General features: G+C 41.7%; 1 protein-coding gene across 8 annotated transcripts in view; it reads left to right on the top strand.

Annotated features, from left to right (window-relative positions):
• robo3 (roundabout, axon guidance receptor, homolog 3 (Drosophila)) overlaps positions 1-12,623 on the top strand; it is a 210,884-nt gene that overhangs the window by 194,168 nt on the left and 4,093 nt on the right. For 3 of the 8 annotated variants that reach the window (XM_050035309.1, XM_050035293.1, XM_050035334.1), the window contains 11 exons: positions 165-348; positions 1,504-1,752; positions 2,110-2,149; positions 2,292-2,494; positions 2,670-2,951; positions 4,699-4,846; positions 5,385-5,603; positions 7,469-7,668; positions 7,879-7,986; positions 8,820-8,987; positions 9,715-9,857. In XM_050035309.1, the coding sequence (XP_049891266.1) occupies positions 165-348; positions 1,504-1,752; positions 2,110-2,149; positions 2,292-2,494; positions 2,670-2,951; positions 4,699-4,846; positions 5,385-5,603; positions 7,469-7,668; positions 7,879-7,986; positions 8,820-8,987; positions 9,715-9,857 (1,944 nt within the window). The remainder of the gene's footprint in view (positions 1-164; positions 349-1,503; positions 1,753-2,109; positions 2,150-2,291; positions 2,495-2,669; positions 2,952-4,698; positions 4,847-5,384; positions 5,604-7,468; positions 7,669-7,878; positions 7,987-8,819; positions 8,988-9,714; positions 9,858-12,623) is intronic. The other 5 variants (XM_050035341.1, XM_050035350.1, XM_050035327.1 and 2 more) reach the window with 3 other exon arrangements.

Below are 12,623 nucleotides of genomic sequence, written 5' to 3'. Positions count from 1 at the left end.
AAGTATTACAGCCTATGGTTGGCTATTTCATCAGTAAATGAAAATGCCAATACACTCTTAGCTGTCCAGAAAAGACTGATAAGAATCCAAGTGTCACAAAAACAAAGCAGAAACTGAACTGAGCTGTATATCAAATTCACTACCAACTTTGTGTATCCCAACAGATTTGGTGTGTGGGCAGCGGCAGCGACAACCAGACACGCTACTACATCAACAGGACAGTGGATGGAAACACCTTGTCTACAGCACTGAAAGGTCTGATGCCTGGCGTGCTTTACCAGGTGGAGGTGGCGGCGGTGACCAGCGCTGGCGTGGGCGCCCGCAGTCAGCCAGTGTCTGTCCTCATCAGTAAGTCCACCATGACAAAAATAGCTGTTAAATCCACAGGCTATTTTCAAGATACAATTTGAATGTAGACAAAAAAATAGTTGTTAGGTTTACTTTCTTAAGTTAAGGCAACAAAGCACATAGTAAGGTTTGATAAAAAAAAAGCATCATGGTTGGGCTTCAAATAAGTATGTTTGTTACTATTGTAATGTAACTTAACATGTCATACGTCACATACGTCTCTAAATATGTCACGAGCATAGTATGCTGCACATACTAGCACACTACGTTGTTATTAAATAACTCAATTGACTTTTGGTTTCACATGGGACAGGAACAGCGATCTCCCAGGTGAAAGTCCTGAGGTTGTTTAACCCGCCCACCCTATGTGGATTTTTTTTTGCTCTTTATAATACAGCAGTTGTTCTGAGTGTCAAAAAATGCCACCCAGTGCGTCTCGTGCTGCTGCTAATAGGTAACTTGTGTGTGTTGGTATCCAATTCAGAGTGCCGCAGACCAAGCTTCAGTATTTGATGAGTTGGGAGAGAGACCGGTTCAGTTTTTAGCAATGCTCACAGTGTAGCCCAATGGATGGGTTTGTCTGCCCGTTGGCCAGTTGGTCCAATACTTTGGTCCAGACTGTAATATCTCAACTATCTGATGGATTACCATGAAATTTTGTACACACATCTAGACTTTTCATTTTAGGAGTCTAAACTAATTGCTATAATATCATCATCAGGTCAAAATTTGAGTTTGTCCAATACTTTGGTTTATGACCCAATCCCTGCACAGGTAATGACATTCCCATCAGCCTCGGCTGTACTTTGAGCATAGTGCTAATCAGCAATCATTAGTATGCTCACAGTTGTCATTACATGACATTACATTGGCATTTTGACCATGTTGTCATGCTGACATTAGCATGTAGCTCAAAGCACCTCTGTGCTAAGTACTGTAGGCTTTGTATCATTTCCCAACAGCTTTAGCCTCCTCCATGTATTATAAGGCTGCTATTACTGTATATACATAGTTAGGTTTTTATTGTGTTCTCTGTTTGGCTTTAAAAACATTTAAGCTTTACAGTATGAAATACACTGGATGGAAACAACAGATCAACAATCAGTTTTTATTATGATATCTTATTTTGCCCTCCTCCTATCTGTTTTAACCCAGAGCTGCCTGCTGAACAGCCCTCCGTGCCAGGCAGTGGAGGCGGCAGTGGCCCCAGCGACAGCGGTGAGGAGAGCAGCGTGAGTCTGGCTGAGCAGATCACCGATGTGGTCAAGCAGCCAGCGTTCATCGCGGGCATCGGCGGAGCCTGCTGGGTCATCCTCATGGGCTTCAGCGTCTGGATCTACTGCCGACGCAAGAAGAGGAAGGAGCTGAGCCACTACACTGCCTCCTTCGCCTACACCCCAGCAGGTCAGGGAGAATGATTAAGATGTAAAATGTTGACCTGAGGCTCTCTGTGTCTGCTGTCTGGTATGATACCTTGCACTTATGGCAGAAGTCATGGGAATGACCTAAAATGGCATTTAGACTGCAGCCAAAGGCATTTATTTAAATAAATTTGAGGGAAGTTGGATTAAATTTGAAAAGGAAAAATGACCAGCAAAAATAGTTTCCATTTACATTTGCACATTTCTGTGGAAATGAGAACAGCTGATCTCAGATAATATAAGCATTGTCTTGACTCAACAAAAAGACAAAGCGAAAGCAAAGTAGGCCACAAAAAGTACGCCCCTCTCATCACTCTCTCTTTCTCTCTGTCTTCTGCAGTTGGTTTCCCTCATGGCGAGGGAACAGGGATCAATGGAAGGTAATTAAATTATACCCCACAAGATATTTTTATCCTCTGTGAAGCTGTGTTCTCCTCTTTTTTAAGCTGGACTGATTTTTGCAAATGTTTCTTACTGTATATCCAGCTTTCTATTTACTGTTCGTGCTGTATTTCCATCTAGGCAGTTGTTGCTGTTGCACTGTGTCCCACCATGTCCTAAATTAATGCCAGAATGTCTCTGTAGACCCGGCGTGCTGGGAGGCAACATGGGCAACTATCCATGGCTGGCAGACTCTTGGCCCACTACCAACTTGGTCCACAGTGGTAAAGAGGCAGTTAACTGCTGCACCACCAATCACGACACAGCTGAGAGATATTACAATGGTAGGCTTGTGTTCTATTGTGCTTATATAATAGCTGTTGTGGCAGATTTTCTTATTAAGTTAAGGCATCATTGAGTACAGTGATAAGTAGTGGTATTTACTATGACAAAAGAGAGCTGATAGACTCACAACAAAGCAAGAAAGCTGTGCTAAATATTACCTCCATGCTTGTGTAGAAGCTGGTATCTCCAACTACCTGAATCAGACAGAGAAGTACAGCATGGGTGGCTCCACTGAAGGTCCCATCTACAGCACCATTGATGCCACCAGTGAAGACCTGCACAGCTTTACCTACGCCCAGCACAACTCTACAGCTCCCTATGCCTCCACCTCCATCATGCCTTTTACCAACCAGACGCAGGCGCCGGCCCACAGTGGCGAGCAGCAGGATGATGGACACTGGATCACCCAGCCAGGGCCCTCTGGAGCTCAGTACGCCCAGCCAGACCGCTGCAACGGTGAGGAAGGCGACTCCTCTCTGTCTTTGTTCAGTATAGACATTTCTTGCTGCATTTCTTACCAGCAGTGCTTGTTTGTAAAGCAATGCATTGATTGGCACCAGTTTGCCTCCCCAATCCTCTCCATCCCCATTCTACCTCTAGACGCATCAGCTCTACTGACCAATCATAGCAATGGCCAATATTTCAGGAGATCTATTGTAGCAAGCAGATATCTAGGCCAAGGCTTCCTCTTCTGCATGCCACTTATTTCAGCTAATCTCTACGAGTAGATATGTGCATATGAATGAAAATGAATGAATATAAAGCTAATATAAAGCTAAATCATCATCAAACAATAGGCATTTAACAATAGGCCAATGTGTGCCGCCTCTCAACGGGGACTGTTTACCTGCCACTCAAACATGATTGATCATTACCACTCTGACTACAAACGGAAACAGCCACACCTCCAGTACCAAAATCTGTATTGTTGCCTATGGATTCTACATTCACATGCAGATATCTGTTATAGATTTTATATGACTGCAGTGGTGTCCACCAGAGCTGCAGCCTGCAAACTGAATGTTAATTTCACAACCATAAGATGTCTCCAGTGATGTTTCAGAGATTTGGCAGTACATCCAACCGTCCTCACTACCACAAGCCATGTATAACTACACCAGCACAGGTCCTCCACTTTTGGCTTCTTCACCTGTAATATTGCCTAAAGCAAGCCACTTGGACATCTGATGCTACAATTGGTTTGCACAAACTAAATGTAGAGATCCTGGGTTGGTGTGTTCTGTGGTTGTAAGGTTGGTGGGATGTACTGCCAAATTTCTGAAAAACTACATTGAAGACAGCTAATGATAGTGAAATGAACATTCAGTTCAGTTCAGATGCAAAAGCTCAGGGCAGTCCTGCAGTCAGCATGTCAATTAAATGCTCCCTAAAAACTGTGGCATTGTGTTTGATGATATAACTGAACATTTTATATAGTCTTTTATTGTGACCATGCCAAGGCACACCTGTGTAGTAATCAGCATCTTTATTTGCCACTCCTGTCGGGTGGATGGATTATGGATTATGTTGGCAAAGCACTCACTTACAGAGATTTAAACAAATTTGTGAAGGAATGGGTTATGTTTATATTTTTTTGTCAAGTAACAAAAAAAATATCATGCGACTATTTTGATAATCAACTCATTTTTCAAGCAAAAACACCAACATTTACATAGTTTCAGTTTTTCAGTTATGAGGACTTACTGCTTTTCTTTGTTGTGTGTGATATTAAACTGAATATTTTAAGGTTCTCAGTTGTTGTTAGAATAAACAAGCAGTTTGAAGATGGCATCTTGGGCTTCATGAAATGGTGCATTTTTCCACCCAAAGATAAAATAATCAGTCAGGTCTGATATTTATTACTTTTTATTACTGGACTTTTTTTGTTTTGTTTTTTTCTTTTTCATACAAACAGTACTTTCTATTCTATTAATCTGATTGTATTCTGACCTAAACTTAACTTAGCACCACTGCTGCACCTCAGGGAAAAAAAATCTTTGTGAAGTGTCAAAGACAAAAGCTCTTTACAAATTTGGTGTCCCATGCTCTACTCTCATACTTCTATTAATATCTTTGAACCACAGGCCTTCTGGGATATGTGTCGTGTGTGTACCATCTGTCAGTTCTGCTCATGACATATCAGCCCAATGTGACAAAGTATCTTCTTCAAGTGAATCATTGTGTTTGTCTGTTGGTTTTATAGGTAAGCCCAAGCAGAAGGCCATGGGTAAAGCTGTCAAGACCCCGTCTCTTACCTGGATGGAGGCGTTGCCACCACCTCCCCCAATTGGAGAGCTTGAACAGTGTGAGACGGACGAGCAGCCCCCAGAGCACGAGGACATGGACATAGGGTGAGTCAGACTCCCACACACTCTCTTTCACACCCACACACATCTCTGTAAATTAGTATTACACTGCTTCACCATCATTTAGACTTACCGTCAGCTTTAACAGGCACATTAAGTATCGAACCCAACGTGCCTCTTATGCCTCTGGCTTTAACAACTCAATTACCTTGGCCTTGGTCAATTGCTTTAGTGATTAAGCTGTTTTCCCCACCCTTAAAACACAATTTGCTGTGTTCCTCTTTAACAGTTGCTCTCTGCAACCTCAGAGCAAACTATCATTCAGTATGACGCTCGTAGCAGCATCCCACCCAAGTGGAAACTTAGCCTCCTGCAGTTTTGCCAACGGCAAGGCCCTCTTACTTCAGTCGAGCCTGAAAGAACAGTATTAATGTTTAAGTAGCCTCATAGATTGCTGGAACTGAAGGCACCAGTGAGACAACAGGCCCCTTAACAATGTCTTTTAAGAGCCCATGAAGATAAAACCCAGCTACATGTCTTACACTGTATCATTTGGCTGTAACTCTCCTCTTTGTCTGTGTAGCTCGGATGAGGAGTGGTGTCCTCCTCTCCCGGAGAGGACCTACCTGATGGAGGGCTGTGAAGGTGGACCCTCTCCCCCGCAGAGAAACAACGCTTCCTCTCCAGCCACCTCCTACAGTCACCAGTCGACAGCTACGCTCACCCCGTCGCCTCACGAGGAGACCCGAGCACCCCATGACCTCCCCCGCCTCAACCAAGCAGACGGCCAGCAGCTGTCACGGTATTTGAATGGGCTTGGTATTGACTGGTAGCTAATGGTCGTGTTCATACTTGAATCCACAGCAACTCATGACCCTGAGCTCCTGAACAAACACACTATCATCTGCTTTACTGAATACAAACCTCCTTTTCTGCTTTGTTGAAGGAAATTTATGTTGTTGATAATCCTCATGTTTTTCCTTTGAGTTTTTACTGTCCACTGCTCAGTTAACAGAAGGACACTTTCTTTACTAACAATATAATGCAACAGCATGGCAATTATTGTTGTTTAGTTCAGATCAATCAGTCAACACCTCAATACACTCAGGGGTTTTGCCACTACAGCCTTCCTTGGTCTGGTATGACCAGTAGCTTAGGGGCTAATATAAGCAAATTGTAGATACTAAGTGTATAGTAATATGTCTCACTTTAGCAATATATTTTGACACTGTAGCTGCTATGGCTGTTCAGTTAACCGAATATTAATCTCGATCCAGAATTTGGCTTCCTACAACTGAATGAACGTGATTGACTGCAATATTGTAATTTAAATGCGTTCTCCACTCATTTAAAACTCTGCTGCATATCAAATCAAGCACTTCCTAAACTAACAGTGAGAGTGTTACGGCTGCATTCCAGTTGTAGCGCAGAAGAGTAGTATGCAATCAACTGTATAGCAGACGGGAAAAACTTAAATTAGATGTCTGGAGCAGAAGGCGAAAAGCTAGCCCTGCTATACAGAGCATCATCTTTTGTTTGGAATTATTTGGATTGAGAGTGTATGAGACGTGTCTGTGCTGCAAAGCAATGCAACTAACTTGTCCAGCTTCCTCAGAATACACCACAATCTGTAGTAAGAGAATTGCATGAAGGTCAAGAAGAACAGGGTCGCTAACTTAACCTCACTGAATGCAGACAAACCTATGTGTCCAAAACATACTTTTATTTATCATGAACGAGGTAGTGGTATTTGAGGACTGTCTTTATCATATGAAACTCAAGAAAAATGCAGGTGCTCTTGAAGAACAGGGTCAGCTCATGCGAAGAAAAAATGAACTTTAGACAACTTTAGCCTGGAGCAGGAACAAATGCACTTGAATTAAGCTGAAAACCTTTTTTTCATAAAACATGACTGTTTACATTAAAACACTGACTGGTTTCCACCCTAAGGTCGGGGTGCAAAAGGGTGGACAGGAGTCAAGCAAACATTTGTCACCCAATTCATAAGTGAATGCAGGTGGGTGACAACCATGGATCACAATGAGAGGCCATTTGGATGATGACATGCCTCCAGAAGCTTTCAGAAAAACATCCTGCACAGAAATTAGATATTACATTTTTATTTAAATATTGTTTCCAGGAGATACACTGTGAATTAGGACCAGACTTATTTTGATGCAACGATTTATACATTAGCAGAAATGTAGCTCAACATAGAAGTGAAAGGAGTGCTCTGTTTATTTAAATCTGAAAGTACAAAAAAACAATTTTTTTCATCCCTTAAATCAATGAATAATCCCAACAAATAGTTATGATTATCATTTTGGCCATACTCATGTTGTACTAGTAGCTGCACATTTTCACACATCAACCACAATGATTTTTACATACTCAACAAATACTATATCATTGCCAGTAACTGAATGTTTTAACAGCAATAATGCACATTGCCCATTGTTAGCCAAATGGCTAATCCCTTGTCAGACCTTCAGTTATCCAAATAAAAAACAATGATGCAGATAAACTCATAACAGGAGAAGACAGGCAAAACATTAACAGACACAATTTGCTTTTTTTTTCATAACCCTCACCTCTAAACCCAATGATTGAGCTTCAGACTCCATGGATTTGTTCTCTCCAGTAACACGTTGCCCTTACTTCCCATAGCAGAAGGTTACCCTGCGGTCCAGTGCCAGTTCCCCAGGCGCCAAGCCCGCTGCTCACCCAGTCCAACCCCAACCTCTCTGGCCAACAGCATCACGGCTCATCAGAGGTTGGCACGCTGCAGTGCCAAAGTCCTGCCCATCGCTGCCTCCACAGCCAGGGGCCAGCTCTGAATGAAGACAGCGGCAGTGCGACTACACCCGGTAAAGTGACTGGCAGCGCCATGTGCTCCACATACCAGCCTGCACGTAACACACAAAGGCACATTAGCAAACAAGATTATTAAAGCTGAAAATTCATGTATGCAACTGTGTTGACTCACTAATCCATATGCATTGAGTACATCAAAAGCTCAGTGTCTGAGTATGGAGAAAAAAACACTGTCTGATTGTTTTTCCCCTTCCCTCATACAGTGCACAGTCGCTCATCCCCAGCAGATACATGCACTCCTCCCAACCAAAAATCACGAGTGAAGAAAAAGGTCTCTAAGAGTTCAGCTTACAGAAGAGATGTACAAGGAGGTGAGTGGATTTTAGTTTGGATTCTACTTCATGGACAGGGGAACAATAACAGCTGCATTTCTGTTTTTCATTTTTGACATTTTCTCAAATTCAGTGTTACTGAACATACACAAAAGAGTTCAGAAATAAAGGTATTATTTTGCATGAATGTGACAATGACACTGTCGCAGGGCATCAAATAGTTCCAGTATCTGAATATGCAGCTCTACTACCAATTACAAAATCATGTCCACAGTTATTTTCTGTAACTATTTAATGCTCTTAGTCAGTTTGTCAATAATAATCCAGCACATAAACAGATATTCTATGATACTATCTGTGATTGAATACTGGTGCAAAGATGTAATGTGAAACCACCGGCCCTGGTTATATACATGGATTTGATTTAAAATCTTAGCTTTCAGACACACTGACTTCACACACCATATGTGTACCAGATAACCCCCTTTACAAACAGATTGGGAATGATAATGATCTTACATTGCGTTGCATTATGAATAGAGTAACCTTGAAACCAGTTCACCAGCACATGGCTGCACGTGCATCATACATTTTAACAAGCAGGAAGTCAGCGTTAACTTAAACGTGCCCCTGTGCTTTTAAAGGAAAACTGGGCTGATACGAGCCTCTCGGGTTCACTCAGTTATGCACAGGAAAACAAAAACAAAATGCTCTCATTCTCCTTCTGAAAGCCATGTAAGGCTATTACATAACACGAACCTGACATTAAGATGAACTTGCATTGAATGAAAAAGAAGCACAAAATCTTTTCCTTACATCCTTAACTCAGATATTCATTATGGGTGTTTTTCCCTCCTCTTCTCTCTGTTTAGACCTGCCCCCACCTCCAGAGCCGCCCCCAGGAGAGGACAGGTTGCAGGGGCCCCAGGAGTGCATGGAGGCCAGCAATGTGGTGAACAGCGCTCTGTCCTCCCTGGAGAGGACTGAATACAGCAGCAGCAGCCACCAACGGAAAGGCTCGGGACAAAGACACATTGACAGTGAGACAATATTTTGCAGTATTTCAGTCAGACTTTAGTTTAAGGGTAGCAAAAGCTAATTTGGCACAAGGAGTGAATGTTCATCCTGAACTATTTCTCTAGAAATCAGAAATGGAGTAAATAGACAACACATTTATATTTCACTGAAGTTGAGTAATATTCTGCAGTGTTGTAACTGTGCTCAGATGTAGTATTTTCCACATTCATGCCCTCCTACTGCGCTGCAGTATTCTCTCCTCCAGTGCTACACAGTAGAGTAAATGGGACAAAGACTTGTGTCCATGACTGGTTGCCAGGTCATTCCTTATGAATGACTTTATAACATTTATAACATGCAGCTGTGGTGCCATAAATAAAACACATGCAGTGGTCTAGAAAATCCAGAAATCCTGCAACATGATGCCTCCCTGGTGCAGGAAATCACAGGTGTTTAAGAGAAAGTTCTAAATTTTGGCTTTTGATTTACCTCCTTCTGTGAAGAACAGTTACAGCTAATAACCATACCAAACACCAGAGTTAAATATGGACAAATGGAAGGAATTTATAGGGGTTTTAGCAAAGAAAAATCTTGCCTAGAGCAGTTTTAAATGGTCATTTCTCCAGCAGATATATCGCTGGATAAGATATTTATTAACCTTTCTTTTCCTACTAAGAGACTGTACTGCCTTATAAACTAAAATCCCTCTCTTTTAACCCCATCTTGTCTCTGTTACTATTGCCTCCTCAGATGAGGAGATGATGCCATACAGCAGTAAGGCCAGTTACCTCTCCAGGAGTCAGATGTCCAGTAACTGTTCGACCACAGGAAGCTCCTCGTCCAGAGGCTCCACAGGCTCCCGAGGGCTCAACTCGGCCAGGAAACACAACGAGGTAAGATACAGCGACACTAATGATTTTATAATTTCACTGCGGTTTTATGCATGGGAAAAATGTTCTCTTTTCACCTCAAATGGTTTTAATAATTGATGCTTTTAGATATTTATGAGTGCTGGAACAAAGACTGTTCCTGCCATGGAGAGGTTCCTGTGGTTTAGTTTTATCTACATATCATTACTCGCGCTCCATAAAACACACATAATGTTATACGTGCAGGCGCATGAAAAGAGCTTCTACATTCCCTTGTTGCCACCACCCCCCCCCCCCCCACACACACACACACACACACACACACATTCACAGCAACATGCTCTTAGGTTCATACATACAGATCTACCATTACTGTCTACCCAGGATAGGCTTTACAGTAAGAAACAATGTTAAGCGTGCACGCCCACCGCTTTCTCTGGAGTGCACTTCTGAGGCCTCACTTCACTGTGGGAGCGCTCCTTTAAATGCACCCCCTGCAGGCTCCCTAGTGAGGAGCTGGTGTCTTTTATGGCAGAACAAGCTGTGCCAACCGAATGGAAAGCTCTGTGGGTATTTCACACTAGCGAGGAAAAACGTACATGTATTTGACATGTCCCTCAACATTACTGTAGGCAGACAGAGGTAGTAGCTGATAGAAAGCATAGAAAGTTGTCCAAATTACTTTATGCAACTATGGCTCAGAGGGTAGTATCTTATCCTACTTTTAATGATAATCAGGCTATTATTAAATTTTAACAAAGAAGAAAACTGGGAAAGGAAATTTATAAATTTATAGTTGCTTTATTGCATATTATCTCTGTAATGTTATTTCAATGTCAATGTCCCTTTTTTGTTTTTAGCATTTATTCATGATTATCCATCTTTTAATTAGATTTATTCATTTTATTCAGAGTTTTTACAAAGTAAAAGTATCAACACCACACTGAAAATACCCTATCACAAGTAATAATTCAAAAACCGTCTGGCACCAGACGTCTTTATGATGTAAGACAAATGTTTACATCAGACAAATTTTGGTTGGGATGAAAATCGGGCTGACGATATCTTAATTGTATAATGTATTAGAATTTCAGGTTGTGTGGACATTAGCAGCCTAAAGTTTTGCAGATGTTTGATTTCATCACCATACGACATCCCTCTGTCCTCTGACCCTCACAGCTGATAAGGAAAATCTCCCCAAAAAACCCTTTAATAGGGAAAAATGGTAGAAACCTCAGGAAGAGCAACTGAGGGATCCCTCCTCCAGGATGGACAGACGTGCAATAGATGTGGTGTGTACAGAATAGGTCAACATAATAAAATTGCAGTAATCCATATGACAAAGTGATACATTGAGAGAGAGAGAGACAGAGAGAGATGCACAGCGGACAATAGCTACAATAACATTAATTTTAGTAATAATATTATTATAATGATAGTAGTATTATTATAATAATGATAGTATTTTGGTAGTATGTATGTGATATGTATATATTAATATATGACAGTAAATGTATGTGACAATAATAATCACGTGTATAAATAGTTGATGTATGACTAATAATGACAGCAGTAGTAGGAGGCATCAGGCAGGACCACAGCAGCAGCGCAACCACGACCCACGGCGTCGCTGTGATACGAGGAAACCTGCAAGACAGTGAAGCAGAAAGGCTCCAGAGAAGAAGCCAAGTTAGTGACATGCAGTAATGGGACATTAACGTTAGCAAATAAAAAAGAACCAACTTTTCAGAATCTGAGAGTGAGAAAAAGAGAAGGAGAGAAGGGGCTCAGTGAATCGTAGGAGGTCCCCTGGCAGACCAGGCCTATATCAGCCTAACTAGGGGCTGGTTCAAGGCAAGCCTGAGCCAGCCCTAACTATAATCTTTATCAAAGAGGACAGTCTTAAGTCTAGTCTTAAATGTAGAGACTGTTACCCATTTTCCAGAGCCTACGCTGTGGCTATGGCATCGATTCAATGCAGAAGTATAAATTCTGCCTAAGTGTCTGCCTCCCGGACCGCAACAGGAAGATGGTTCCACAGAAGAGGAGCCTGATAGCTGAAGCCTCTGGCTCCCGTTCTACTTTTGGAGACTGTAGGAACCCTGCATTCTTAGAGTGCAGTGCTCTCTAAGATATGACGGAGCCTGACCATGTAGAGCATTGTAAGTGAGGAGAAGGAAAAATTAAATTAATCAAATTCAAATCAGGATTTTACAGGGAGCCAGTGCAGAGAAGCTAAAACAAGAGAATTATGATCTCTTTACTTAGTTCCCATCAGTACACGTGCTGTCACATTCTGGATCAGATGAGTTGAGATTGATTGAGTTTTTAAAGACTTGTTAGAACAACTTGATTATTGGGAATTGTAGTAATCTAACCTAGAGGTAACAAATGCAGGGACCAATTTTTCTGTGTCTTTTTTCAAGAAAGGATATGCCCGTTTTTTGCAATATTACACAGGTGAAAAAATGCAGACCTTGAAGTTTGTTTTATATGGGAGTTAAAAGTAAAATTTTTATCAAATATTACATCGAGGTTCCTTACAGTAGTATCAATTCAATCAATCAATTTTATTTATAAAGCCCAGTATCACAAATCACAATTTGCCTCACAGGGCTTTACAGCATACGACATCCCCTTTGTCCTTAGGACGCTCGCAGCGGACAAGGAAAAACTCCCCAAAAAAAACTCTTTAACGGGGAAAAAAAACGGTAGAAACCTCAGGAAGAGCAACTGAGGAGGGATCCCTCTTCCAGGATGGACAGATGTGCAATAGATGTCGTACAGAAC

Source organism: Epinephelus moara, chromosome 3 (genome assembly GCF_006386435.1).
Source record: "Epinephelus moara isolate mb chromosome 3, YSFRI_EMoa_1.0, whole genome shotgun sequence".
In the NCBI taxonomy this organism is placed as follows: Eukaryota; Metazoa; Chordata; class Actinopteri; order Perciformes; family Serranidae; genus Epinephelus; species Epinephelus moara.
The sequence above is the reverse complement of the archived record's forward strand: the minus strand, read 5'-3'. Positions and strand labels throughout refer to the sequence as shown.